The sequence below is a fragment of the Westerdykella ornata genome, assembly GCF_010094085.1.
Source record: "Westerdykella ornata strain CBS 379.55 unplaced genomic scaffold EI97scaffold_9, whole genome shotgun sequence".
In the NCBI taxonomy this organism is placed as follows: Eukaryota; Fungi; Ascomycota; class Dothideomycetes; order Pleosporales; family Sporormiaceae; genus Westerdykella; species Westerdykella ornata.
Genome location: NW_022986859.1, coordinates 483,877 through 509,056, shown reverse-complemented (window position 1 = coordinate 509,056; position 25,180 = coordinate 483,877). Strand labels below are relative to the sequence as shown.

Here is a 25,180-nt window from a genome sequence, read left to right as displayed (position 1 = left end):
CAATCTGATGGAGCGTGAAGCCGGCATCATATAGTGTTTGAACCTGTAGTCTCTGATCATGCGTGAGATGCTGGCGTTGATCTGTCATCTCTGATATTGGGGATAGAAGAAGGTAACTCCGAGGTGAATTACAATAACCATGGTGATGTAGCTAGAGGTAAAAATTTATTCTAAACAGTAGTAATCTGTATAGGAGAGGATGAAAACTGACCCTTGGCAGATTCTCTGCAGTTCTATGGCCCATGCCCTACCCCTGTCTCTTTGGTGGTGAATGTCAAATATTTACCCCTGATACCACAGTACTCTGGCATTCTCAGAATGTCTGCCATGTCTACCCCGCCCTGCCCCACCGCGGAACGGTTTCCTTGAAGGTACCACTCGGTAATCATGAGGGTTGAGGGTGGCGCGGAACAAAAGCACGTGTCGAGGAGGTGTTGTACTATGGTTGCTGCCATACGTTTTGTAAAATGTGGGTCTCGTGGCTGTGCCGATGCTACCAATCAGAGCGCAGACGTAAAGAAAATGGGCCAACCAGCAGTCGCCCCTCTGCTGACGTGTGTTGCGGGCATTTACAAAATATATGGCTTCAACCACAGTAGCTTTTGGGTTCCACGGTCCCAAATTCAAAGCCGAGTTTCGGGACGGTAAGGGGGTGCCCAGGTGGATTTGAGTGGTCACGTGCGTGGAAGCCGGAGCATGTGCACCCCAGTCAACGCCAAGAGGGAAGCTGCGCGCTGCCAATTTCCCGAACAGTTTTGGGCGTCACTTTCACATTATCATCTTCCGACGCAAACCTCAACCCGCGTCCATCGAACATAGTGCTTGCAATCTTCCGTTCGAATAACCTTCTCAAAGCTCCCAGCTCGGTGACAGCGAAGATGCCGCCCAAAAGGATGACGGCGCAGCCTGTGCGCGTCCGCCACTTCCCCGGGAAACCAGCGGCCCCCGAAGTCGAGGAGTCCTCAGCGTCCGAGTCAGAGCCCGAATCGGAAGAAGAAGAACAACAACAGAAACCAAAGCCATATGTCAAGCCCAAGCCCGCACCGCTAGCATCGACGTTCCCCAGGTCCGCCTTGAAGAGCAATCTTGCCGCACGCCAGAAGTCGGAGGCAGAACGGAAACAGCTCGAGGCAGAGTTCGAGACGGAGAGCGAGGAGTCCGAAGAGTCGGGAAGTGAGAGTGGCAGTGAGGAAGAGTCGTCTGAAGATGAGGAATATACCAGCAGCAGTGAAGAGGAGACTCGCCCCAAATTTCAACGGCCGGTTTTCCTGAAGAAAAACCAGCGCAAGCAAACTGCCGAGTTAACGGCGGACGAGCTTGCTGCAGAGGAGGAGAAAAAGAAGCAGGAAAAGGTCAATGCATTGGTTAAGGAGAAGATTGAAGAACGGGTTGCTGAGCAAGGTCAAGCCGCCATGGACTGGAATGACGATGCCGAGCATGCGGGCATGTATGATATCGACGACACAGATGACTTAGATCCCGAAGCGGAATACGCCGCGTGGAAGCTTCGTGAGTTGAAGCGCATGAAGAGAGAGCGCGAGACCATCGAGCAGCGTGAAGCAGAGCTTGCCGAGATAGAGGCTGAGAGAGAGCGGCGCGAAAACCTTACAGCTGCAGAGCGCGAGGCCGAGGATCGCCAACGTGAAGAACAGGAGAAGGAGGAGCGTCGTCAACGTGGAAAGATGGACTACATGCAGAAGTACCATCACAAGGGCGCCTTCTACCAAGAAGAACTGCAGCAGTATGGCGTCGATAAACGTAACATCATGGCCGCCAGGTTTCAGGACTCTACAAACCGTGAGGTGCTTCCTGAATACATGCAGATCAGGGACATGACCAAGCTGGGCAAGAAGGGAAGGACAAAGTACAAGGATATGCGGTCGGAGGATACTGGAACATGGGGCAACTATGCCGATGACAGAAGGTCGCGGAACAAGAACCACTATGGGGTGGATGAGAGGTTCAGAGAAGGCGGAAGTGGGGCCAATGCCCGGCCATTGGGAGAACGGAAACGTCACGGCGCGGATGCCGACCCTGGAGAAGCCAAACGGCCACGAGTAGATTCAAGATGATACGACGAATCCCATCGCTAGAGAACGACAGATTTACAGTGCCCAGGCTCAGTATTCATAGTCGGCGCTTCTCACCGGCATTCCGCCCAACGGGATAACGGCCTCTGCCAATTCCGGCCAGTAGGCTTTGGTAAACTCTCTCATCAGATCTAGGCCGTTCAACAGTGCCCCACTGGTCCACACCTTCCGATCCCTCGTCCACCGCTTTTCAACCCAGTTGATGCTTGGATCCAGCATTGCCGGAAACTGAGGGATCAGTTCTCTTGGCCCAGTACACGTCTTATTCTTGAGTACACCTGCCAGCGCTGCCGGGACAATGCCCCCGCAAATGGAGATGAAAGCAGCGCATTCATCAGCGGCCTTGCGAATGAAGCCAAGGTCGGCATCGGAGGGCGTATAACCAGGAAAATAAGCACCCATGAGAACGATATCGAGCCGTGGGCAGGAGTCGTAGGAATCCTGCTCTGCGTATCAGTCTGCACTCTATTCCATTCGCCCGAGAACATGCCCAGTCATCCCTTCACTACTCCACTAAAGATTTTGAACGACGTACAGTAGCCTCCATGGTGATGTTGCTGGTCAGTTTCGCCGGTCCTCCCTTCTCCGTAACCCAGTGGAAGTCGATATCCAACGCCTTAGCCTTGATCTCGTCCGGAACCGGAAGTGCTGTTATGAACCGACGGCTGATGCCATGGAGGAAGTCGATGGGGGCAACATCGAGAATCTCCGTTTGCCCCATGAGGATGACTCCCGCTTGGATGGTGCGGCCTGGGTTAGAAAGATCCAGAGACATGGTATTCGAGGATTGGTACTTTGGAAAGCGTGAAGTTGAGGAATGATGAGAAGGCACTCGTGGTGGACGCCTATCCTCGGTAGCTGCGGCTCATTTATACCCTTCATAATGCTAGGCTCGCTAGCTAGGCTCACGGTATAGTTGATGAGTTACACAGCATGCTCAAACAGAATCTCAATGGTTCTCAACCACAGCAATACGATCTCGGGCGAGATGGTCGGTGGATTGCTCGCAATTCACTCCGAGCCGCATCCAACAAATGCACGGACCATACCGGCCACGGCGTTCACAATGCTGCCGTTCCGAAGCGGGGAGACGTAACTGTTGGTCGAAGCGATTAGGGCCATGCTGCCGTTCCAAAGCAGGAAAAATAGATATCTGTAGGTTGCACTGAGTACTGCCATAACAAAACTTAACGCCGTGTGCGGGTTAGAACATTGGACGAAACTCCTATCTCAACCGTTTATCTCGACATATGAGTAGTAGAACAACAGCAGGAGTCTACACTTTCAACGTCTCACCTAATACCCTCTGTAACCCAGCACCTCTGGAACCCTTTTTTACATCCGGCTAGCCAATCCCCACGCACTTCCTCCGTAGGTATGTAGGTATGTACTCCCTCTGTTCACATCCAACTGAACGCACCCCTGCACTTCCTCTGTACTGCTCTTTTCTACATCTAAGCAAACTGCTTGCAAGTGCAGCCATTCTATAATTTTGCAAGTAGCTTTAAGGCGCCTCTATCTATGTAGTTAAGTTTTTAAAGTAAAGTTCTAATTATTGTATTATTTAGATGTAGCTAATAGACTTGTGCTAGGTAGCAGACCTCACCTACAGAAGAACTGCGAGGAGATGTCCAGTCGGACGCGCACAGTCGCTGTAGATAACTTGCTTAGCGCATCTCAACTTGCTAGAATCTAACCAGGGCAATAATGAAGCTAATCACAACGCTGCCATATCGGAGCAGCAACAAGCAGTATTGAGGATCTTATGCCAAGGACAACGACGCGGATATTCATCCTCCAGCGGAGAGTGATAGAGTGAACGTTGCGCAACTTGATGATGTCAGTCTTTTCCCAAGGAAGCTAAAGCCTCCGCTCCGACGATGGAGACGTTCCCCGAGATCAACTCGAAACGCGAAGAACGCAAACTCTGCACTCCCACTGCATTATTTCCATCCACTACAGGACATTTACCAACAACTCGCGAACAATATCCCGTCCATGATGTCTTCTCTATCCCTTCATGGGAAGCTAAATCTGATCTTCCCAAGCCCCCATGTCAACGATACGAGAGACCATCACTCGACGCCCTGCCGATTGGCAACGTGCGCTTGGCATGTGGGTATTTCTCCAAATCCAGGCTAGGATACCTCCGCACCCTGTTGTTAGCAGCAACACCTTGTCCGGCTTCTCATGCTTTGCAGATACGGCTTCATCCTGCACGTGGTGCAGAGATGCAGTATTCCTGGCCTGGAGGCTCGGGTAGTCCGCCCCCTTTTCGGCAGAAAGAATTATCCAAGAGGAGTTGAGACGAAAGGATAAGAAGGACCCTGTTGGCCGGGTTTCTGGGAACCGCAGCTCGCAGGGACATTTTATGGATTCTGGTATCATTATTATTGGGTATCTTTTTTGGCCGTTGTAAAGTTCAAGATGCGATCCCTCCTCACATCAACTCTGCTCATCAGCATTGCGACCGGTGCCGTCGTCCCCAAGGATCCTGGACATGGCCAGGGACAGAACAAGAAGCTCAATGTCCAGGTCGGACCACGGCCCTACTTTCTCGTTGAGGACATGGACGAGGGACCGTTGAAGAAGAAGCTCCAGTCCTGCTCCGAGGGTCCATTCAAGGTGTCCAACTTTAGCATCTCGCATCGTGGAGCACCTCTGCAGTTCCCGGAGCACACGAGGGAATCGTACTCGGCCGCCAGAAGGGAGGGTGCAGGTATCATCGAATGCGACGTTGCCTTCACCAAGGACAAGAAGCTCGTCTGCCGCCACGCCCAGTGCGACCTGCACACGACGACCGACATCCTGGCTCGCCCAAACCTCGCGGCCAAATGCACGACTCCTTTTACTCCCGCACGAAACGGCACACCGGCCCAGGCGAAGTGCTGCACCTCGGACATCACGCTGGCCGAGTTTAAGACCCTCTGCGGCAAGATGGATGGCTACAACGCCAATGGCACCACCGTGGCCGAGTACATGGCCGGTACCCCGCCATACCGAACGGATCTCTATGCCACTTGCGGCACCGTCATGGCGCATGACGAGTACCTCAAGCTGGTGGACGGCTGGGGCCTGAAGTTCACTCCCGAGTTGAAGACTCCCGAAGTCGAGATGCCCTTTGACGGCTACACCCAAGAGCAGTATGCACAGGACCTTGTCAACGCATACAAGAAGGCAGGCATCAAGCCTGAACGTGTGTTCCTGCAGTCATTCCTTCCAGCCGACATTTTCTACTGGATCAAGAACGAGCCTGCTTTCGGCCAGCAGGCCGTGTACCTTGATGAGCGCGTCGACACGCCCGAAGGATACGCGAATGCCACGGCCTCCATCCCTGACCTTGCTAAGAAGGGCGTCAGGATTCTCGCACCCGCTTTCTTCGCTCTCACCAAGTTGGACTCGAACAGGAACATCGTCCCCAGCGAGTATGCGATCGCGGCCAAGAAGGCTGGAATCAAGCTCATCGGTTGGAGCTTCGAACGGTCTGGGTTCCTGAAGACCGGCGGGGGCTATTACTACGACTATGTCAAGGAGGTGATTAACAATGACGGTGACATGTACACGGTTTTGCATGCCCTGGCCCAGCAGGTGGGTGTTATGGGGATGTTCTCGGATTGGCCTGCGACTGTTACGTATTATGCTAGTTGTTTCGGCTTGTAAATAGGATGTGAAGAACTGTCGATGTAAGATATCGAGACAGGACTGCAAGTACCGGTACATAGAAAGAAAGCTCTGGATGAGAGTAAAGAGACGCAACGCAGATACATGATGTTTGTTTGGCATGATGCATAAGATCATTTTGGAAGAATGCGAGAATTCAATAGAGACGGTTTGAGGTACTAGCTCTTTGACGTTCGGCTGTGAATCCCGCAGCATCTCCTCTGTACTGCCGCTTCTCACATTCAGCTGAAAGGATTGGTGCTGGAGCGGGTTGACAGACCGGCTTGATCGCATCTGTCCGGCGTTAACCTTTGAGGCCTCAAAGCTCTCTTCGACTTATTGGATAGTCGCCAATTGAATTTGGCTAATTAGGTAACTTAACCTACCTAGAAAGCGCAGTGTGGTGTTCAGTTGTACCTGAAAGGAAGCAGAACAGAGTTCCGTTGGTGTTTGAGTGATGGCTGGAATTGCTTGGCGTATGAGTCAGCAAAAGCTTGGCATGAACCTCTAACTTTCCTCGAGGCCATGTTCAACGACTACGAATGCTACACACGACTGCAACAACCCCAAAAGTTGAATCCGCGACCCCTCAAATGTCAACAGGTGGCCAATGGCCTGATTGTCATGGCAGCATCGAGCCCGCCCCTCGTCGTCGTTTACCCTCGTCGTTTGCCGTTTGTATGACATGACCTGCCGTTCCAAGTCTAGCTCGTACTCGCTCCCACACCAACCAGCGGCCAGGAAACCTGGTCGAGTCCATTCATCTGTACCAACCACAACTTGATTCTGCTGCCATACAAGCTGTTCCAACTGTGAAGAGGGCACCAAAAAGAGATATGAAATGGTTCTGTGGATATTTGCACCATACCGCAAACCTTACTAACACATCACCTTTCCAATCTCTCGTATGGTCTGTCAGAACAAAAACCAGGCCTCCTGATTCGCAGGGCGACCACCAAGGGACAAAAATGAGGGCCGAACCGGAGTCGAACCGGTGACTTCGGGAAAGCGGCGTGGCTCAACTGCAGTCCTACACTCTACCACTGAGTTACCGGCCCTGTTTTTATTGTTGGGAAGATTCCAAAGGCGCATACTATGAATTTAATCAGGTGAGGGGGCTTTGGGACCCCTCTTTTCGACCCCTTTTGAAATGGACTTTCGATATGGGCCAGCGAGCCTATGAATCACTTATCCGCGTCAAAACAATGCAATTCTACACTCCCACTAGTCAGCCTTGCCTTTCAATCACTGGGCAAGGTTGTATTGCACTCCTCTTTCAAGTCTAAAAGTGCAGCGTTTGCAACGGCGCAAGAAAGGGTGATGGTCCTGCGGATAGCGGCCGAGGCAAAAGGCTGGTACCGAGCCCAGGATCGCCACCCCGACAGTCTACGATAACTACTGGCTCGCGAAGAGCGCAACTGTGCTCGTTTACCTAATTACAAGTGAGAAACTTGTTGTTCCTGACTAGGATTGGCCGCTCTTTCGGTGAGACGATCTGTATGTTCCGCCGGCCCCGACTACACACGGCCATGCACTTCCCCTGTACGTTAGGTTGCCTAGTAGATGCAGCTCAAATGGTTGCGTTCTCATTAGACTCCGAGTGCAGTTCGATTCTAAGGCCAATTATCCCTTCGCAGAGGCGCTGTAGAGCTAATCACAGAGGGCCGCCATATCCCTGCGACTCCACGCTATTCGGTCGGACATGGAAACACAGCGTGCGCAATACAAGTGAAAGTGCGCTCTTCGAAGGTTGGTTTAAACTACAGCAGGCTTCTTGACTCTCACAGTCCAGAGAGCAGACGACCTAACGCAAGGCGAAAGCAGAGTTATTCCAGAGTTATGTTCTCGCAGAACTCATCCTGCACATGCTGACGGAATGTGGTCTGCTACAACTACTAGCGTCCAGGAAACGACTACAGAGATGACAGTAGCAGCAAAGGTCAATTCTAAAGAGAATTAGGACCTCAAAGATTGTATCCACGTGCGCTCACCAAAGTACCTCGCCTTTACCCACTCTCAGGTCTTGGCCGCGACGGTACTGCATCTTTTCACGTCCGACTGAACACGACCGTGCGCATAGGGTGTATTGACCTTCTAATTAGCCCTTTCTGCGCCTCCTTCCAGGTATAACCAGCCGTAAAACGCCGTGCCCTCGTGGCGTAACTAGAACATAGCCAATTGGATTTCTTCAAATACGTATTCTAACTTGGATTGGAAGTACAGGGGGTTGTTCAGTCGGACGTGGGAGGAGGCGGTATATCACCCAGCGGACCCTCTGTGCAAGTAGTTCGGGCTTGAAGGGTGAGTCGGGCATTGCAGGTTTGCAACGGAGCAAATGTCATGAGGTGCATTGGGTCATACGCTCGATTACGTACCTCTATGATTCGTTTGGTGGGTTGGCCGGAATTGAGCTTCTTTTGTGGCCGGAAGAGTTCCGGCCTCAAGATATAAGCAGACTCTGTGGGTTGGGCGTTCTAAATCATCAGAGCAGCAACTTCGATTCGCATCTCTCAACCAATCGGACTCCGTTGGATAAAACACCACTGCCATGGCTTCCTCAGTATTTGACTTCCCAGTCCTAACGGATACCTTTCCCCAAGACCACTCTATCCCTGCCTTCATGGTCTCTACCACCAGGGGCTTCCTCCCCCGACAGGAGCCTGTCGTGGACCTTCCAAAGGAGTTTGCGGCCGTTGAGTCCATCCTCAATCGCATGCCCGTGAGGACCCTTTCCGGGGAGCCAGGCCTTCTCGCGACCTTCACTTTTGGGAATACTGTGCTCAAGGAGCTACCCGACCTCACCGATGAGATTCACAAGTATAAAGATGACGTTGTCTTAATGAATGCACTCTATCGCGACTATTCCTTCCTCGCCTCGGCTTATCTTCTCGAACCTTGTCACGAAAGGTTCCTCAAGGGCGAGCCATACGGGCTTGGACGGCAGTCATTACCGAGGAGTATTGCTCTGCCGATCGTCAAGATCGCTGCTATGTAAGTATCGATACCCGCAGCATAAATCCGACTTTCCACTTTTTCTATCACGTTCTCTGACTAATTTTCTCTCAGTGTCGGTTTTCAACCTTTCATGGAGTATGCCGGGTCCTACGCGTTGTTCAATTACCGTCTGGAGGAGAAAGACAAAGGACTCGATTACGCGAACCTGCGGCTAATCCGCGCATTTGAGCATGGCCTTGACCCCACGTCCTCTGAGGCTGGTTTCGTCTTAGTGCATATTGCCATGGTCAAAGAGTCCGGTGCACTCGTGACAGCAGCTGTAGAGATGCTGAACGCAGTGGCGGGTAACGACAGGGCAAGGTTCGATGCGGGACTTCGGATTCTCGTTGAGGGACTAAGAAAAGTGAATGCAGTCATGAATAGTGAGTTCTCGACTACAAGCTTCGATTAGTTCAAGGAAACCTTGGAAGGCTCACATAGCTAGCGATGTGGAACCGCAGCAAGCCTCAGAGCTACACCACTTTCCGTACATTCATCTTTGGCATCACTTCCCAGTCTATGTTCCCCAACGGAGTTGTCTATGAAGGAGTCAGTGAAGAACCCATGTCGTTTCGAGGGGAGTCAGGGGCGAATGACAGCATGGTGAGCCTATGGGTCTTATATGCATACTTCAACTAAGGGAAATAGATACCTCTCTGCGACAATCTACTCCAGATCAAAATGCCAAAAACGCCGCTCACAGACATTCTAAAAGACTTTCGCCAGTATCGTCCTGGAAACCATCGGGAGTTCTTAGAGGCAGTTCACGACTCAGCTGCGAAGAATGGCCTTAAAGATTTTGCACTTCAAGACTCCGTATCTGCTGCCCTTTACCTACAGGCTTTGGACCAAGTACGCGATTTCCGATGGCGGCATTGGTGCTTCACCCGTGAATACATCCTGAAGCGTACTTCGCATCCCACAGCAACAGGCGGAAGCCCAATCGTTACGGTGAGTACGGAGTACTTGCGCATGACTTCTCCAGTGCACGAAAGTTAACTTGCATAGTGGCTGCCGAACCAGCTTCAAGCAGTAATGCGGCAGATGATGGATGCTTCCAGCCACTGCTCTTCTGTTCAGGGAGTCAGTGACATTATGGAAACGGTGAATCACCAGCAGGAGACGCTCCGGAAGGAGGTGGCAAAGTATTGCAGCGAGAGGGGTGTGGCAGCGTCCTAGGCGTCCATAATCATGACTCTCTATACCGGATGGCCGTGGACTTGCTGTCCAGTCCGCCTCTTCGCCCTTTCTGTGAGTGCGCGCCCTTGAAGGGTTGGAGCTGGAGGTCGGGTTACGGGTGGGGGGATCCCAATGCCACCCAAGCTCCAGGCGACAGCACCAATAGTGGAACATTGGGGAATTCGGTATTACTTCAATCAAGCCCAGTCCCTCTGATGATTCGAGTGATAAATGGTGAAATGGACATGGTACAGTGAGTCAAATGTGTCCTGGAGACACACAGCCCGGTGGTCCCTGCGTCATTCATCCCGCCTCTGACTCGCCATCCTTATCGATAAATACACAGCTTAAGACAAGCGCATCTGGCACCTTTCTGAGTCTCCTCTCCCAAGCATACCTGTCTTTCCATCGCTGACCAGCGCCGACTACGAATCAATGCAACACCGGAGACTTCGTTCCATGGAATATATGCGCTGCATACGGGTACGGAATTACTTACACGTACGAGTTCGGCACACCTTAGCACAAGTCCTACGCGATCCTTGAATCGGTACGCCAATACACCTGTCGAAACTCGATATAAACCATTACACGACAAGAGAGGAAGAAACCTACCTGGGAGCTTTTCATTGAGCGCTTTTGCCCTCCACCGCTAGCACCAGCTGGCTGTTCACTTGGGACTCACACCATGACCTCGCGGCAGGCGAACGCGAAGCAGAATCCCGTTGAGCGAAGAAAAGGCGAATCGGTACGGGCCTCAGCTTCTTTCTGATGGCTGCTCCACAGGCGCCCACTTCAGGCCTGCCATGTCTGGCGGAGTACCTCCGTGGGTACCTCCAGAGCTGCTCGATTACTCCGCCACTCCCAAGAGCGCATCGCTAACAACCATCTGCTAGGCCCTCTCCGAGTTCGCAGACTACGTTCAGAGGCAGCAGGAGCTCCGCCGTCCACCTGGCCAGAGCCCGGCCACACTAGAAGACCACGATGAGCTTGCCTTCCTCGATGAGCTGGACCTTGCCGAGGAGAAATCTTCGCGCTTACCGTTGAAAACACTGCTACTCGGCCCTGCAGAGGAAAACGCGACTGCATTGACGGAATATCTGCGTGGTCGTATAGCGGAGGGACACGGGGAGACATTGTTCGATCTCGGTCTGGACGACAATGGCGACTCCATGGGCCTCTCGAAAGATGATTGGGACGCGGCATTACAGCGGTTACAATTGGCATTGGACGATCTGAAGGCGGATTACAGGATATTGATGACACGAAACGTGGGCGGAGACGTGGAGGTAGGCCCTCTGAGCGCAAAGGATAGAGGGGTCTCGGGCAAGTTGCTTCTGAGGCGAAAGCCACAGAGCGTGGACGAGGTCATTGAGACGAGGATAGCTGTCGTGGGAAATGGTGAGTGTCCCGCTGCATCCGTGGACCAGAAGCTCATGATATGGCAGTCGATGCAGGCAAGAGCACGATGCTGGGTGTACTAGTGAAAGGCGGGCTCGATGATGGCCGTGGCAAAGCCCGGGTCAATCTTTTCCGCCACAAGCACGAGATTGAGAGTGGTCGGACCAGCTCGGTCGGTATGGAGATCATGGGATTCGACAGCAAAGGCGAGGTAGTTGTGTCAAATGTGGCGGGCCGGAAGCTGACTTGGGAGGAGATTGGCCGACGTTCTGTAGGTGCAAAGTGTTGCACGACGTCACTAATACTGACGTTGACAGGCCAAAGTCATAGGGTTCACGGACTTGGCGGGACACGAGCGATATCTTCGCACGACGGTCTTCGGCCTACTGAGCAGTGAGCCCAATTACTGTCTCTTAATGGTGGCGGCGAACAACGGCTTGGTTGGTATGAGCAAGTGAGTCTCACAACACCTGGGCAGTTCCATGTACTAGCACTGGAACCATGGGCTAACATGTTCCTAGAGAGCACCTTGGCATAGCTATCTCCCTGAACGTGCCAGTCATGGTCATAATAACGAAAATTGACATTTGCCCGCCGAATATCCTGGAGCAGACCATCACGCAATTGACCAAGATTCTGAAATCGCCTGGCGCAAGGAAAATTCCCGTCTTCATCAAGAACCGCGAGGAGTGCATCAACACGGCGACTCAGTTTGTGTCACGGCGAATCTGTCCCATTTTTCAAGTCTCCAACGTCACCGGTCATAACCTTGAGCTCGTCCGGACGTTTTTGAACATACTGCCTCATTATGGAAACTACAATCCCGACGCAGCATTAGAGTTCCATGTCAACGACACATTCTCGGTGCCGTTTGTCGGCACCGTGGTTTCAGGGGTCGTCAAATCCGGCGAGATCCACGCCGGTGACACAGTCCTGATCGGGCCGGACTCGCTGGGACAATTCACGACAACCAAGGTCCGCTCCATCGAGCGCAAACGCATACAAGTTCCAGGGTGTAGTGCCGGCCAAAGTGCTTCTTTGGCGCTGCGCAACCTCCGGCGCAAGGATGTTCGAAAAGGGATGGTCGTTCTACACAAACCTGACAAGCCAGATCCCACAACGGGCTCCATCCCGGCGCCAAAGGTCTACCGCGAGTTCGTCGCGGAGGTCCTCATCCTGTCTCACGCAACCACCATCAAGACCAAATATCAGGCTATGCTGCACGTAGGGCCGGTCGCCCAGACTTGTGCCATCATCGATATTGATCGGCAGTATATTCGCACCGGCGACCGCGCCATGGTGGCCTTCCGGTTTGTGCAGCGTCCAGAGTATATCACTGTCGGTGATCGCATCATATTCCGTGAGGGGAGGACAAAAGGTCTAGGCATTGTCAAGCAGGTCGGCTATGATCTCAATAAGCCTCTAGGAACAACTAAGAGCCAATAGGACGGCTCAGAGGTTGGGGTTCGCTGTTGGATTCCTGCCGAGGGGAGCCAGAGCGATCAGGAGGATGATATACTCGTAAATGGCTGGGTATCGCGATGACCAAAGGAGTATACAGGGTGGTTTTGTTCGGCGGCTAGGCTGCCTATGTTGCATATTGGAATCATGAGTTTGTTAGCATGAGGAATCTGTTGAGAATAGGGGTAGAGAAGGGGATGGAGGAATGGATCGCATTCCAACTTTCAGTACGGAGTAAGGATCATTGTTTCGGCATGGGTGAGGCTGGTTGTTTCAAGAGATTCATTCAATCTGCACATCTACTATGTAATAGTCATATCTGGTTGCAACGCAGCCGAAGGATAATTAGTAAAGGCGCTTTCCACCTTGATTGTTAATGTCATTGACCCCACGCGCAGAGCGGACGTTCGTTTCCCGATACGCGTTAGCTTCCGTCGCAGGGCGTGATTTGGCATCAAACGTCAATCGCCATCACTCCGTAGCACCATTTCATGGCTACTTGGTATATCACGACCAGTCGTCCCAAGTTCTTGATCCATAGTTGACCATCGGCTCACAGCCAGCAGGCCCCCCTTTTGACGTTTGCCTCTGGAGTTGTAATCTGTCGCGCGCCTCTGATAGATGACATACTCTAGCTCGCACGTGCCTCCGTCCAGCCTAATGAAATGGATACCCGGCATCCGCTGGGTTCCACACGATATCGGTATCCCCAGCCAAGGCGGCGAAAGGAGTGAGAAGCCAAAATCACATCGTATCTCGCTACCTTTCCCACGGCGGGACAAACAAAAACGAAATGCCCAGTCGAAACCTGAGGAATTGACGAGCGGAGCTGGTGTCAGAGATCGGCGCTCTCCTACTTGGACAGCCCGCGTATCGACTCTATCATTTACTGGTGACGATGAGAATGACCGCCAGATACAAGCGCGGACGCACAACCAACGACAGAGCTCCTTCTTTGGAAAGCTGCCGTATGAACTTCGAGTCATGGTGTATGAGTATCTGGTTGAGAAGGGGGAAACCGTGCACCTGACGCTGGGCGCGAAGAAGAGAAAATATGGGCATTTCTTGTGTGAAGAGAGGGAGCTGGAAGAGATAGTGGCTTTGCTGGAAAGAGCAGATATGTCTCACAGAGACTGCGGGTGTAAGGTCCTCGTTGGTGGGTCCAATGACTGTCGGAAATTAGAGGACGGTATCTTTGCTATGATGCAGACTTGTAGACGAGGGCAAGTACCAAACTGTACCTACCATCTCCTTCCCGTATCTGACCTTGTTAGGTACCTCGAAACAATGCCCTACCTCTATACGCCACACACCTTCTCCTTCCTCCATATAACCCACCTCCTCCACCTCCCAAGTCGTCTTCCCGCCGTAAGGCTGGATTCAATCCGTACTGTTCGTTTGCGCTGGACTATTCGCACTTTGCCCTTCCTCAAACGGTCCATTTCGTCCAAGCGCTACGCTTATCCCGAGGACACGGCGAACTGGGTGAATGGCTGGGAAATTCTCGCCAACATGCAAGGACTCAGGGATCTATTCGTCACCCTGACCGAGGTTACTCCCTGGCGTGCAACGTGGGAGCGGCAATGGCTGGAGATGGAAGAGAAGGTGATGGCGCCGGTGATGCAGGTGGTGAGGCCAACCCGGTTTGTCGTTGTTCTGCCGTATGAAAGCTGCAGGGTCGATGGGTGGGAAGTAGGGGAGTGCAATGTCGTATTCAGACGGCCTAGCCATGTGCAGGCTGCCGTCAATATTTAGAAAAGCTATGGAGCTAAAAGTGGGCCTCGCTTGAAGTTGTCATCACAGGACAGTCTCTGTTCACATCCGACTAAACACCCCACTGCACTTCCTCTGTACTGCTGTTTTCTAATTTAAACAGCTAGCAGGTGCAGCAATATAAGCGGTCCTGCAATTAGCTTTATAGTGCGCCTCTACGTATAGTAGTATATTTAAAAAGAAAATTCTACCTGTCGCATTATTAAGTTATAGCTAGTTAGCTTGTGCTAGGTAGGTAATTCCACCTACAGAGGAATTGCAGCCAGATGTTCAGTCGGACGTGGAAAGCCGTAGTAGTTCATTCACCGCACCGTGCCGTAGGAGAAGTCGCATGGTCGCCTTCAGCTGCTTTCGGTTGTCAGTAAATCAAGCAGTATTTGCTGTACACAGAACATTCCTCAGACCCTGCCTGCAAATTGGAACAGTCTTCTGCGAGCCCCTGGTGCCATCTGCTTCGAAATGGCCTTCAAAACTACATCTGAAAGTACGCAGTCTTCCGCCCGTCAGTAAGAAACCCGCATTCTTACATAAAGCTGTAGTTATTCCCTCAGAGAATTGACATTTCTCAAATTCAGATTTCACCCCAGATGAGCTTCCACTTCGATCTCGATAGCCATTCCGTTGTACAAACTAGCAACCTCCACACCTGTCAGTAATGGTTGGTGGTTTGGACAATATTTCTTCAGGTTCGAAATAATAGGTCCCATCGCCTTTGACCTGTCAGGTGCGCAGTAGATCCGGACTTGATACACTTGTTCCCATCCCTTGCTTCCAGCCTTCTGCAAAGTATGCTCGACATTGTCGAACGCCTGAGCGACTTGCTTCTCGATATCCGTTGGGATTTTCTCCGTTATTCGATCCCATCCTCCTGCCACCCGGTCAGAGCTGCTTTCCGCATCAAACCATCAATGAAGGCACAGTTACATACCCTGACCTGATATCTTGACCACATCCCCTATTCGGACAGCTTGACTGTAATGCGTATCTTTTCTCACTCGGTCGCCGAATCCTTCATAACTGAAATACTGGAGATGCGACATCTTCCAAGGGAATTGAAATCGAAGTTCAGGGAGATTCGGTAGGATGCTGTACGATGACCTGAAGAAATCTGATCCTCATGAAATCTTCTGTTTAGAAATGGCCTACTCAGTATATAGATGAAGATTCGCTCTTGCACGTGTACTTGTATCGTGAAGGTCCAGACGAGCTGATTACTCCTCCTTTGACAAATCGATCTGGTGAGGAAGACAGTCGAAAACAATGGAAAACTTGGCCAGCGACCAGCATTGCGTTTTGAGTGGATTTACCTAAGATGATTGGAGTCTCTTAGAGCCAAGTGTCAGACCATATGGTCAAGCATCGGCGCTTACGGAGGACTGTGTACACAGTACGTGAGCGGATGAGATATTGCAGCGCAATTCCCTCTGTACACAAGGCGCTCTGTTATTGACTCGCACTCCACATCTATGTAAGATACTACAGGTTTAGAGGTGTCTAGGTCTTGAGTAATACAGCAGCGAAAAGAGTAGTTTTGCATTCAAAGCGACACTTTTCTATCACCCAGGCGGAGGTCCTCATCAGTTAACTCCGAGCGCTCGCTAATCCTGAAAAAGTTAGCGCGGTCCGTTTCCTGATGACGGAAGACATCCAGTCCCTCTTGTCAGCATTCACCATGTTCAACAGCATACAAAATGTCCCTCGACGAGGAGTTGAGACCTCGTCTGTCCGGTCGCTACGAGGATGAAGACACAAGCCGGACAACTCCACGAGAGCTTAATGGCTGGTACTCGTACGCCGTAGCTGCCGAGGTGTTCGCTGTGGTGGGAGTTGGTAAGCATACGTCCGTCACGTTCCAGTAGGACAAAATCTGACATTGATAGGATCCTTTCTCCCAGTAACTTTGGAGCAGCTGGCCCGGGAACGTGGATTTCTCTTCTCGAATCGATCAGCGCCATGTATTGCGCCCGTCGGCTCCGGATCGCCGAATGGGTTCAGGATTCGAGACGATGAAAGCAGAGAGGAGCAGTGTATGATCAATTTTCTTGGGAGGGAGATTACGACGTCCAGTTTCGCCATGTATACATTCTCAGCCGCTGTGCTGGTTCAAGCGGTAACTCTGATTTGTCTAAGTTCCTTCGCCGATCATGGTATGTGCGCATCTAGCCGCGTGGACTTCTTTTCTTCGATCCTTTATTGTGTCAGATATGCTAACTCGTTTATCAGGGCCGTACCGAAAGAAGATGTTGCTGACTTTTGCATACACTGGCTCAGTCGCAAGCGCATTGTTTGTTTTCATTTCACCCGCGATCTACTTTCTTGCTCCTTTTCTCGTCATCATCGGCGTAACCTGTCTTGGATGTTCGTTTTCTTTACTCAACGCCTTTCTACCTTTGCTGGTATCCAACCACGACGACGAGTCCGCGGAATCTCTCCTATCACGGCAGGAGCTTGAATCCCTCAATCCCGGGTCTACCGTCCGTCGCTCAGACCCTGAGAAGCTATCCCGCGACCTCGAGCGTTCCGCAAAGATATCCTCCAAAGGCGTAGGGCTAGGCTACATCGCCGCTGTACTCTTCCAATGCATCAGCATCTTGATTCTCTTCATTTTCTCCAAAACCAGTGTCGCGAAACGGTATCCCAGCATCCCCATGCGAGTCATCCTCCTCTGTGTCGGAATATGGTGGGCTCTCTTCTCCATTCCTACGCTCCTGTTCCTTCGCTCAAGGCCCGGTCCTCCACTCCCAGCCCAATATTCCAAGCACCACGGCCCTACTTCCCGGTTACACACATTCCTCTTCTATGCTTATTTCTCTCTCACATCTTTCTGGGCAACTGTCAAACTCGCCATTCGCCTCAAGCAGGTCGTACTCTTCCTGATCGCATGGTTCCTTCTCTCCGACGCCATCGCCACCGTCTCCGGCACCGCCGTCCTCTTCGCCCGCACAGAGCTGAACCTTGACACCATCCCCATCGCTCTCCTGTCCATCACGTCCATTGGTTTCGGGATCCTGGGAGCGTTCGCCTGGCCTCGCATCGCTGCACGGTTCTCCTGGCCACCCAAGACCGTGCTGCTAGCTTGCATAGTGCTGATGGAGATTATTCCAATATACGGGTTGATGGGATACATTCCGCTTATCAAGCGTGCGGGTGTGGGCGGATTGCAGCAGCCATGGGAGATTTATCCCTTGGGTGCTCTGCACGGCTTCATCATGGGCGGGATATCGTCGTATGCGAGGAGCGTGTTTGCGCCGCTGATTCCCGAGGGGAGAGAGGCGGCCTTCTTTGCCCTGTACGCGGTCACGGATAAGGGAAGTAGTGCTATCGGGCCCGCGCTCGTTGGGTGGATAGTGGACCGAGCCGGGAAGATTCGACCGGCCTTTGCGTTTCTGGCCGGGCTGGCGGTTCTGCCTGGGCCATTGATATGGTGGCTGGATATGGAGAGGGGACGGGCGGATGCGGAAAGGTTGGCAGTTAGGGTAGATCGCCAGACATTGGAGGAGCAGGAAATGAGTCAAAATTTCGCCGTTGAAGATTGATTCCTGAAAGGTTTCGCATTGGGATTTGGCGCCTTGTTGATTTAAGGGTATATATGAGGTGGCACGAAGTCACGGTTTATGACAATGACATGATGACGGGACAATATTATCGATCGAAACCCTCCACTCAATTGTGATCTACAACCTGAAGATGAAGGATGAAGAAGAGCTAGACGGATCGAAGCGCAGACGACTTCTCCCGGCATCTATCTGTGTTCTTCATTCACCCATTGTAAGCCCAAATGTGCTCATGTGTGCATTGCATGTCCAGGAATGAAGGCATCTATGCAATCCAGAGCACTCCATTAGATCCCCCGCATTCACTCGCCGCAAGTCCGTCTTCTAGCTAGATCGGCCTTCTCATTAGATGTGGTGATATCCGAGAACCGTATTCGCCAAATGTTTCGGATGGTCGGCCGCTGTTGCTGCTCTGAGGATATTACCGATAGGCCCATTGTATGTTAGCTGATCCTAAGTGTGGCCCCAGAGATACCCAACGTTGCTAAAGCGGGTGCCTGGCTTCGGCCGAGGAGGCATCCAGACATCACCCAGTTTGTGGAGTCCCAGTCCATACCTCTGCAATCCATACCGGCTTCCATCAAGCTGGTCGGGCTCCATGGGGGTTTTAGGAACAGCCAGGCGATCTTGAAGCATCGGTAGTTGAGCCGCATGTGCGCCGGTCTGCGAGAAGGTGGCCGGAGCCGAAGGAAATTGGAGTGCTGGTGAGACAACGGGCAGTGGTGAAGGATAGGGCAGATCACTGATTCCACTAAGAGCCGCGCTGCGTGGGGCTTCAACAGGGCCTTGCGTAACCGTACGATAAGCATTGAACTCAGGAGTTTGTTCACTTGAGCCTTCTGGGATGGGGCTGAGCGTTGGGTAGCCTAGATACTGACCATATTGATAACTCGTAGGTGCGTGATAGCCAGACATTGGCGCTGGCGCCCGGAAACCAGTACCCATGTCGTAATGTTGGTTGACCTGCCCTCCGACATAGGGGTTGAAGGCGGAGTTGAATCGCGTGGGTTGGGAAGACGTGCGCATGGGCTCGGCGCTGCTCTGGCTCCGGGTGTTGATGGTCTCCCAATCTGGTACATAGGCCGGGTTGATATCCATGCCACCTGCATTTGTCGTCGTGGGTGCAGCTGGGAAAGTAGGCGCAACAGGGAAATTCACTACGGGATTGTCAACGAAAGGGTCGGGAGGAGGGCGCGCAATGACACGGTCAGTACCAGTATCAGCTCGAGGCCTTGTCTCGGTGCCGCCGCTCAATGTACTGGCTCGCGCTCTGTTCTCGTCGCTCATGGGCGAGTCGTCCGGGTAGATGTCTGCAGGGGAAGCACCCGGACCTTGATCGAGCCGCTTTGGACGAGGTCCCCTCCTTGGGCCACTACGGGTGTGCGCCGGACGGTTCATGGTGGTGTTGATTGGAGTAGACCTGGGCTGATTCAGTTTCGGTTGGGGAATCTTTGGGAGTGTCCTGTACGGGTTGTGCTTGACTGGACCCCCTGGGTACGGTATCTGGATCGTCTGGTCGTCCTTCGCTTGCTGCTGCGGCTCCTCACCCAGTCGAGGAAAGTGCGGCCCCGGCGAGTAACTCACCGGCGATGGGTGGACGATCGAAGGCCCAGCAATCGAAGTATGATGCGTGCTCGGTGTTGTGATGTCCTGTGCACCGCGGGACGTAGGTGTAGCGAGGCCTTGAGAAGGATATAAGCCGCGTAGCTTCCTTGTGGGCGTCAGAACAAAATTACCTCGCGCGTCGAGCCCCGGGACAAGCTTTTGGTGATGCGGTGTATTGTGCACTGTTGCGAATTAGTTACGCACTTGGAGGGTTTCTCCAGCTGCTTACCTTGATCTGCTGAGGCTGCACTTGCGCTCGAGCTGGGAACAGCTGGCGCCTCTTGGGTCAGTCCGTGGGCAACGGTCCGCTGTGCCGCTGCTCTTTGTTAGCTAAGGTTAAGACAATTTAGTCTGAGTTTTGCTTACATGGCATTGCAGCACCAATCGCTGGAGGCACGTCTCGAGTGGGCCCCGTAGCTCCCAGGTCGGCATCGTCCACAGGTGCTTTCTCTATTGGCTTCTTCTCTGCACCCTTCAAGCCTGCGACTTTGCTCTCGTCTTGTACAGGATAGACCTGACTATACTTACGCATATGCTCCTCCAATACATCCTTAGGGATCAGGCCAGGGTGATACGTGTTGACGAGACGCTTAAACTCCTCCTGCGCCAGAGCAGCCCAGCCTGCGGGGTTACGCTGAGCCATATCTCCTTCGATCTTACTCCAGAGTGCGAGTGTGCCCCTGGCTGGAGGATTTTCAGATTTAGTGACGTTTGTGTATGCTATTGGTTATCAGTTAGTGAGCTGATAAACAGATTGAAGAGGCTCACCTTCACCGGCCTCCCTCTTCACTTCCGGGCGCTGGGCCGTTCCCTGGGTAGGCTTCGACCCAGAAGCCGAGCTGTCGAAGACAAGAGAAGTGGCACCAGTCGTAAGAACAGGCGGTGCTTTTGTGTAATCAGTTGAGTGTCCCCAGTGTGGGTCCGTACGGCCATGAGCCTTACCAACAGACGGTCCGGACCTGGGCAAGAACTTCTTCGCGTTAGCACTTTTCTGGACGGAGGACTGCTTTGGGGTCTCCGGATTTCCAGCGCGTGAGAAAAGTGCACCCAAACCAGCTAGCATAGTGGTTGGCGTAGAACTCGTCGCTGGGGAGGAGTTAGCAAGCGTGCTCTGTGGATTGGGCTCTCGAAACTCACCGCCAAGACCGGCCGACGGTCCGCTCACTGCTGGATTTTGAGCAGCACCCCGGTCCCCTATGACACCAGATCTACGGGTACTTGCCATGAAAGAAAAATCATCAGTCTCAGCAATGGAAGAGGCGAGGAGGCTGGAAGATCCTCGGGAAGGCGCCAACATATCGGGAGCACCAGCAGGCCGCATGAAGGAGGATAACCGGGTAGAGGGCGTGAAAGCCGGACCTGCAAGAACCAGATCAGGGCGCACTACCGGCTCCATGAAGGCAGACAACTGGGTGGAGGGGTTGAATGACCTTGGTTGCTCCTGTCCTGGCTCATCAGCAGCGACTGTGAGGAGGCTCGGTTCATGCTCCATGAGAGGAGACAAGCGCGCGGAGGGGTTGAAAGACGGCCGGAAAGCCGGCGCGTTGGGATTGAAGGCGGATGCGCCGCGAGGTGGTTGATCTGGTTGCTCCGCCATCCTCAACGATCTGACAGGTCCTGAGGTTATCGCGGGGGAGCGAGCAAAAGGCGCAGAGGATGGATTGAGGCGAAGGAGGGAGGATAACACCACGCACCTGAGGCGGGACCGTTTGCTTTCCCCACCCGCCTATCGTCAATGACAATGGCAAAACGATGTGAAGGCCACTTCGTCACGTGGCGGTGAAAGGTTTCGAACGCTCCGGGCCTGCCCTGCGCTGCCCCGTCCGTCCCCGACGGTGGTGCCACAGTGCATCTTGACTGCTATCTTCTCGGAGATTCCCTCTTCGTCCTCAAAAACTATGCACATCGTTATCTTCGCTTGTCCAAAGTTCGTTCGTTCGAAATATACCTAGCCATCCCGACTTCCATTACTTGATCCAACGGACGGCGCACCCGCCTCGATTCGCCACGAAATGCCACCAGGAAATCCACCGCTCGGCATCTCTACGTATGCCATATTGTCCTAACTGCTTCAAGGCCGAGTGTCTAAGGCTCTTTTCCAGTGCGCCGAAAGGTTGGGCGATCTGCAGGATTGTGAGCAGATTCAGGAACGTGAGTTGGCTCACCTCAAGTACGCCATCGCGGCTCAACGCATTCACGTTAAGACAAAATGACTGGAGGCGAGAAAGGGAGAAAAAGTGGAATATCGCGCACGCTGGTCAGTAAAATCTGCCAGCTCCTGTCGAGGCCGGACTTACGAGCTCGGACGCGGCATGGGCACCCGGCGATTGTCCGGTCTGCAACTCTCGCTCAGATCGAGGAGGCGATGAAGGTGGTGTACATGCTGTGGACAGAGAATTGCCGTGGTAGGAGCGGTCGGTTTCCGTGGAACGAATTTGATGCTCCAAACCCAGGAATAGAGTATCGTACCAGCCAACGACATTACCCGCCGAGCAGGCCCTGAGTCGAACACTCCAATGCTCAAAATCAAAGCTGGCACAGAGAATACTGGGGAATAAGATGATGTTTCTTCTCGAGAAAAGAATCAAAGAATGCCAGCACAAGTTCCATGGTGATGACAAAAACAAGACTTCCCGGGGGACGGACTCGCCATCCAGATTTCTAGATGGAGAAGCCGAAATTGGAACAGCAGTTCCACTCGAACCCAGTGGTTTAAGACGCTGCCAGTATATTGATGACATAGTTGACGAAGAAGACGTCTAGAAGGAGAAGAGAGAGAGAGAGAGAGAGAGAGAGAGTATAGAGAAGTGACGTCTGGAGAGTGTTGATGGCGAGTGGGCTGCGGCTGCACGCACCTGTTACATTAATATCGTTGGGGGGTCGATAGAATCAGTACAAGGTCGAAAAATTATCAGTTAGTGTACACGAGATGAGGCTAATGAGGCAACAAATGGTCTCTTGAGGATCGCTCTGCTTGCCTACAAAGGTCGGGGTCTCCAGAGAACGAAGGCTGTGTCTCACGCAGGCGTTCGAGAAAGATGGGGGGACAATGAATATTCACGTCGGAGGCCTAAACTGTCGTCTAAGTCTCTTGGCATTAATGCTTTACGCTGAAGTCATTTGCTTGGCATGAAATGTTAACGGTAGCTCGCCATCGAGCTTGCAAACATATACAACGTCACAACGCTGCATCCCACTCTGGAAAGATGGGCAAGAACACCGACAAACTGTATATTACACACTCCGAGTGGTCCTCCTCCGACAGCTTCAGCGCCTCCCGCGGCGCCAACACGGGCAGCGACGCCAGCAAGGCCGCATCCTTCAAGCGCCTCCCCTTCAACTACTGCGCCGTCTCGCTCCAGCCATTCACCGATCCCGTCTGCACGGCCTCGGGAACCATATTCGACCTCACGCACATCCTGACATGGCTGTCGAAACACCCAGACACGAATCCCGTGGACGGCACGCCGCTGAAGCGCTCTGACCTCATCGCGCTGCACTTCGCGAAGAACGACGATGGCGAGTACGTCGATCCCGTGACGTACAAGGTCTTCACGGACAACACGCACATTGTGGCGCTGCGGAACACGGGCAATGTGTTTTCGTGGGAGACGGTCGAGCGGCTCAACATCAAGGCGAAGAATTGGCGGGATCTGGTCAGCGACGAGGAGTTCAGCCGAAAGGACATCATCACCTTGCAGGATCCGCAGAACATTGAGTCGAGGAACTTCGGGGCCTACAAGCACATCAAGGATGGGGAGACGGTGGTGCCGGAGGAAGAGAGTGGGGTGAATCCCGAGGCGCTGGGGAGCGCGGGGAAGATAGTGAAGGCAAAGGAGGCTGTGGCACGAGCGAGGGCGGAGCGAGCTGCGAAAGCGCAGGCAGAGGCGAATGGAAAGGCACAAAGTAAGGCTCTGGCCGCTACGACAGCCCAAAAGAACGGCAGTGCGGCCTCCAGATTCGCCACACCTGCAAAAGCGGCGTACAACGCTGCCGTCTACACGTCTGGCAAGGCCGCCGCATCGTTCACGTCCACAGGCGTCACTCCGCACACGTCGGGCGAGCGCGCTATTCTGTCCGACGAGGAGTACATGCTCAAGCCGAAGCGCGTCAAACACAAGGGCTACGCACGAATCGTCACCTCTCTAGGCGACCTGAACATCGAGCTCCTTCCCGAATTCGCTCCCCGCGCAGTGTGGAACTTCGTCAAGCTCGCGAAATCGGGGTACTACAACGGAACCATTTTCCACCGCAACATCAAGGGCTTCATGATCCAGGGCGGGGATCCTACGGGTACTGGCCGGGGCGGGCAGAGCATTTGGGGGAAGCCATTCAACGACGAGTTTGATGGACCTGAGAAGCACGATAAACGCGGGGTGCTGAGCATGGCGAATAAGGGAAAGAACACCAATACCAGTCAATTCTTCATCACCTACCGGGCGACACCGCACCTGGATCGGAAGCATACCATTTTTGCGCGCGTTGTGGGCGGGCTAGATACCACGCTTACAGCGATGGAGAGGGCGGAGGTCGGAGAGAAGGATAGGCCGGTTAGGGACATTGAGATTGTGGATGTGGTGGTGTTTGTGGACCCGTTTGAGGAGTGGGAGAAGGAGCGGAAGGAGAAGGAGACGAAGGAGGCTGAGGAGGAGGAGATCAAGAGGCAGGGTGGGAGGGCAGATGAGAGGACGACGTGGACGGGGAAGAGAATCAGAGGAGACGGCACTGTGGAGAGTGGGGATGGGGGTGGGTTGGGCGTTGGAAAGTACCTGCAGGCTGCGAAGAGGGAGCAGCAGCAGCAACAGGAAGATGAGGTTGTGGCAGAGTGGGACGAGGAGGTGGATGTGCCCGTGAAGAAGAAGTCGAAGGTGGGAGGAGGGTTTGGCAACTTTGATAATTGGTGAGATGCATTGCTTCCGGGTGTGAAGTGGCATGTTCGTTTCTCTGAAAAAGCTTGATGATACCCCATGTACTTAATAGATTGTACGATTTTTAGCCATGTGCAGGCGTGGATGGCTTCCGCCCAACTCTTCTGTGCCGTCGACACATGTTTGAAGATCGGACACCGGGTCTTATCACCGACTAGGTCAGAGTAAGCACGAGCCCAAAGGACTCCACACGGTGATAACGGGGAAATCGCATATACGGGACCATCTGTAGGTCTGTGATGTTGTGAAAACGCGGTTGAGCCGAAAAGCGCTGATATACGGTCGTCGAAAGCGGCTTCGACGATGGCTTTGTCGGCGAGGTTGCCGGGTTCGAAGCTGACTTTCCCTTGTCACCTCTACAAAGTAGACGTTCAGTAATCCAGCAGCCACGATAGTCACGGAAACACGACTGCAGGGGCGAAGTCATGAAGAGATCCTTGCCGATGCGGCACGAGCAGTGAGCAGTTTGGCGTAGTCTGCCCCTAGAGCGAAGGAGAATGCGGGGTTAGAGGGTGTGGTCAGCATCCGTAAGCCC

General features: G+C 53.0%; 10 protein-coding genes and 1 non-coding gene across 11 annotated transcripts; 6 read left to right on the top strand and 5 right to left on the bottom strand.

Annotated features, from left to right (window-relative positions):
* Positions 1-467: 467 nt before the first annotated feature.
* On the top strand, positions 468-2,072 carry EI97DRAFT_442180 (uncharacterized protein; the record flags this gene model as incomplete). The annotated part of the gene is made up of 2 exons (XM_033799748.1): positions 468-554; positions 600-2,072. 2 exons carry the CDS (start codon positions 468-470, stop codon positions 2,070-2,072), a joined length of 1,560 nt encoding a protein of 519 aa, XP_033654354.1.
* Positions 2,073-2,120: 48 nt separating this feature from the next.
* EI97DRAFT_458146 (uncharacterized protein) lies at positions 2,121-2,865 on the bottom strand (the record flags this gene model as incomplete). The annotated part of the gene is made up of 2 exons (XM_033800884.1): positions 2,121-2,531; positions 2,626-2,865. The coding sequence occupies 2 exons, from the start codon at positions 2,863-2,865 to the stop codon at positions 2,121-2,123; spliced, it is 651 nt and encodes a 216-aa protein (XP_033654353.1).
* Positions 2,866-4,517: 1,652 nt separating this feature from the next.
* EI97DRAFT_397740 (glycerophosphoryl diester phosphodiesterase) lies at positions 4,518-6,220 on the top strand (the record flags this gene model as incomplete). The annotated part of the gene is made up of 1 exon (XM_033796368.1): positions 4,518-6,220. The coding sequence occupies one exon, from the start codon at positions 4,518-4,520 to the stop codon at positions 5,748-5,750; it is 1,233 nt and encodes a 410-aa protein (XP_033654352.1). The 3' UTR covers positions 5,751-6,220.
* Positions 6,221-6,721: 501 nt separating this feature from the next.
* Positions 6,722-6,808, bottom strand: EI97DRAFT_t53. The gene has a single exon. It is a non-coding gene; the product is annotated as a tRNA-Cys (tRNA).
* A 1,186-nt stretch (positions 6,809-7,994) lies between these two features.
* EI97DRAFT_417863 (uncharacterized protein) lies at positions 7,995-13,144 on the top strand. Its single transcript, XM_033796938.1, has 11 exons — positions 7,995-8,741; positions 8,817-9,127; positions 9,190-9,347; positions 9,393-9,695; positions 9,753-9,906; positions 10,302-10,451; positions 10,580-10,671; positions 10,820-11,324; positions 11,372-11,595; positions 11,642-11,778; positions 11,846-13,144. Exons 1-11 carry the CDS (start codon positions 8,299-8,301, stop codon positions 12,768-12,770), a joined length of 3,402 nt encoding a protein of 1,133 aa, XP_033654351.1. The 5' UTR covers positions 7,995-8,298; the 3' UTR covers positions 12,771-13,144.
* A 108-nt stretch (positions 13,145-13,252) lies between these two features.
* Positions 13,253-14,759, top strand: EI97DRAFT_433042 (uncharacterized protein). The gene is made up of 2 exons (XM_033798303.1): positions 13,253-14,008; positions 14,060-14,759. Exons 1-2 carry the CDS (start codon positions 13,407-13,409, stop codon positions 14,538-14,540), a joined length of 1,083 nt encoding a protein of 360 aa, XP_033654350.1. The 5' UTR covers positions 13,253-13,406; the 3' UTR covers positions 14,541-14,759.
* A 377-nt stretch (positions 14,760-15,136) lies between these two features.
* Positions 15,137-15,598, bottom strand: EI97DRAFT_376621 (YjgF-like protein; the record flags this gene model as incomplete). Its single annotated transcript, XM_033795566.1, has 2 exons — positions 15,137-15,426; positions 15,487-15,598. 2 exons carry the CDS (start codon positions 15,596-15,598, stop codon positions 15,137-15,139), a joined length of 402 nt encoding a protein of 133 aa, XP_033654349.1.
* A 416-nt stretch (positions 15,599-16,014) lies between these two features.
* EI97DRAFT_417856 (autophagy-related protein 22-1) lies at positions 16,015-18,210 on the top strand. Its single transcript, XM_033796937.1, has 3 exons — positions 16,015-16,388; positions 16,439-16,705; positions 16,782-18,210. Exons 1-3 carry the CDS (start codon positions 16,250-16,252, stop codon positions 18,092-18,094), a joined length of 1,719 nt encoding a protein of 572 aa, XP_033654348.1. The 5' UTR covers positions 16,015-16,249; the 3' UTR covers positions 18,095-18,210.
* Positions 18,211-18,214: 4 nt separating this feature from the next.
* On the bottom strand, positions 18,215-20,738 carry EI97DRAFT_433040 (uncharacterized protein). Its single transcript, XM_033798302.1, has 5 exons — positions 20,660-20,738; positions 20,486-20,602; positions 20,084-20,437; positions 19,947-20,033; positions 18,215-19,899 (listed from the first exon to the last, which is right to left on the bottom strand). Exons 3-5 carry the CDS (start codon positions 20,358-20,360, stop codon positions 18,566-18,568), a joined length of 1,698 nt encoding a protein of 565 aa, XP_033654347.1. The 5' UTR covers positions 20,361-20,437; positions 20,486-20,602; positions 20,660-20,738; the 3' UTR covers positions 18,215-18,565.
* A 932-nt stretch (positions 20,739-21,670) lies between these two features.
* EI97DRAFT_322444 (uncharacterized protein) lies at positions 21,671-22,555 on the bottom strand. The gene has a single exon (XM_033794698.1). The coding sequence runs from the start codon at positions 22,456-22,458 to the stop codon at positions 21,976-21,978; it is 483 nt and encodes a 160-aa protein (XP_033654346.1). The 5' UTR covers positions 22,459-22,555; the 3' UTR covers positions 21,671-21,975.
* A 311-nt stretch (positions 22,556-22,866) lies between these two features.
* Positions 22,867-24,828, top strand: EI97DRAFT_433037 (cyclophilin-like protein). The gene has a single exon (XM_033798301.1). The coding sequence runs from the start codon at positions 22,924-22,926 to the stop codon at positions 24,619-24,621; it is 1,698 nt and encodes a 565-aa protein (XP_033654345.1). The 5' UTR covers positions 22,867-22,923; the 3' UTR covers positions 24,622-24,828.
* Positions 24,829-25,180: the final 352 nt, after the last annotated feature.

Excerpts from the sequence above, each read along its gene's own strand:
- EI97DRAFT_417863 (XM_033796938.1), top strand. The coding sequence starts at position 8,299 with ATGGCTTCCTCAGTATTTGACTTCCCAGTCCTAACGGATACCTTTCCC. Across the intron at positions 9,907-10,301 it reads AAAGTATTGCAGCGAGAGGG|TCTCCTCTCCCAAGCATACC; the intron begins GTGTGGCAGCGT and ends CACCTTTCTGAG. Across the intron at positions 10,672-10,819 it reads AGCGAAGAAAAGGCGAATCG|GCCCTCTCCGAGTTCGCAGA; the intron begins GTACGGGCCTCA and ends ACCATCTGCTAG.
- EI97DRAFT_433042 (XM_033798303.1), top strand. The coding sequence starts at position 13,407 with ATGACATACTCTAGCTCGCACGTGCCTCCGTCCAGCCTAATGAAATGG. Across the intron at positions 14,009-14,059 it reads ATGCAGACTTGTAGACGAGG|GTACCTCGAAACAATGCCCT; the intron begins GCAAGTACCAAA and ends TGACCTTGTTAG.
- EI97DRAFT_417856 (XM_033796937.1), top strand. The coding sequence starts at position 16,250 with ATGTCCCTCGACGAGGAGTTGAGACCTCGTCTGTCCGGTCGCTACGAG. Across the intron at positions 16,389-16,438 it reads GTTCGCTGTGGTGGGAGTTG|GATCCTTTCTCCCAGTAACT; the intron begins GTAAGCATACGT and ends TGACATTGATAG. Across the intron at positions 16,706-16,781 it reads AAGTTCCTTCGCCGATCATG|GGCCGTACCGAAAGAAGATG; the intron begins GTATGTGCGCAT and ends CTCGTTTATCAG.
- EI97DRAFT_433040 (XM_033798302.1), bottom strand. The coding sequence starts at position 20,360 with ATGGCTCAGCGTAACCCCGCAGGCTGGGCTGCTCTGGCGCAGGAGGAG. Across the intron at positions 20,034-20,083 it reads GATTGGTGCTGCAATGCCAT|CGGCACAGCGGACCGTTGCC; the intron begins GTAAGCAAAACT and ends AACAAAGAGCAG. Across the intron at positions 19,900-19,946 it reads TGCAGCCTCAGCAGATCAAG|TGCACAATACACCGCATCAC; the intron begins GTAAGCAGCTGG and ends AATTCGCAACAG.
- EI97DRAFT_322444 (XM_033794698.1), bottom strand. The coding sequence starts at position 22,458 with ATGTCATCAATATACTGGCAGCGTCTTAAACCACTGGGTTCGAGTGGA.
- EI97DRAFT_433037 (XM_033798301.1), top strand. The coding sequence starts at position 22,924 with ATGGGCAAGAACACCGACAAACTGTATATTACACACTCCGAGTGGTCC.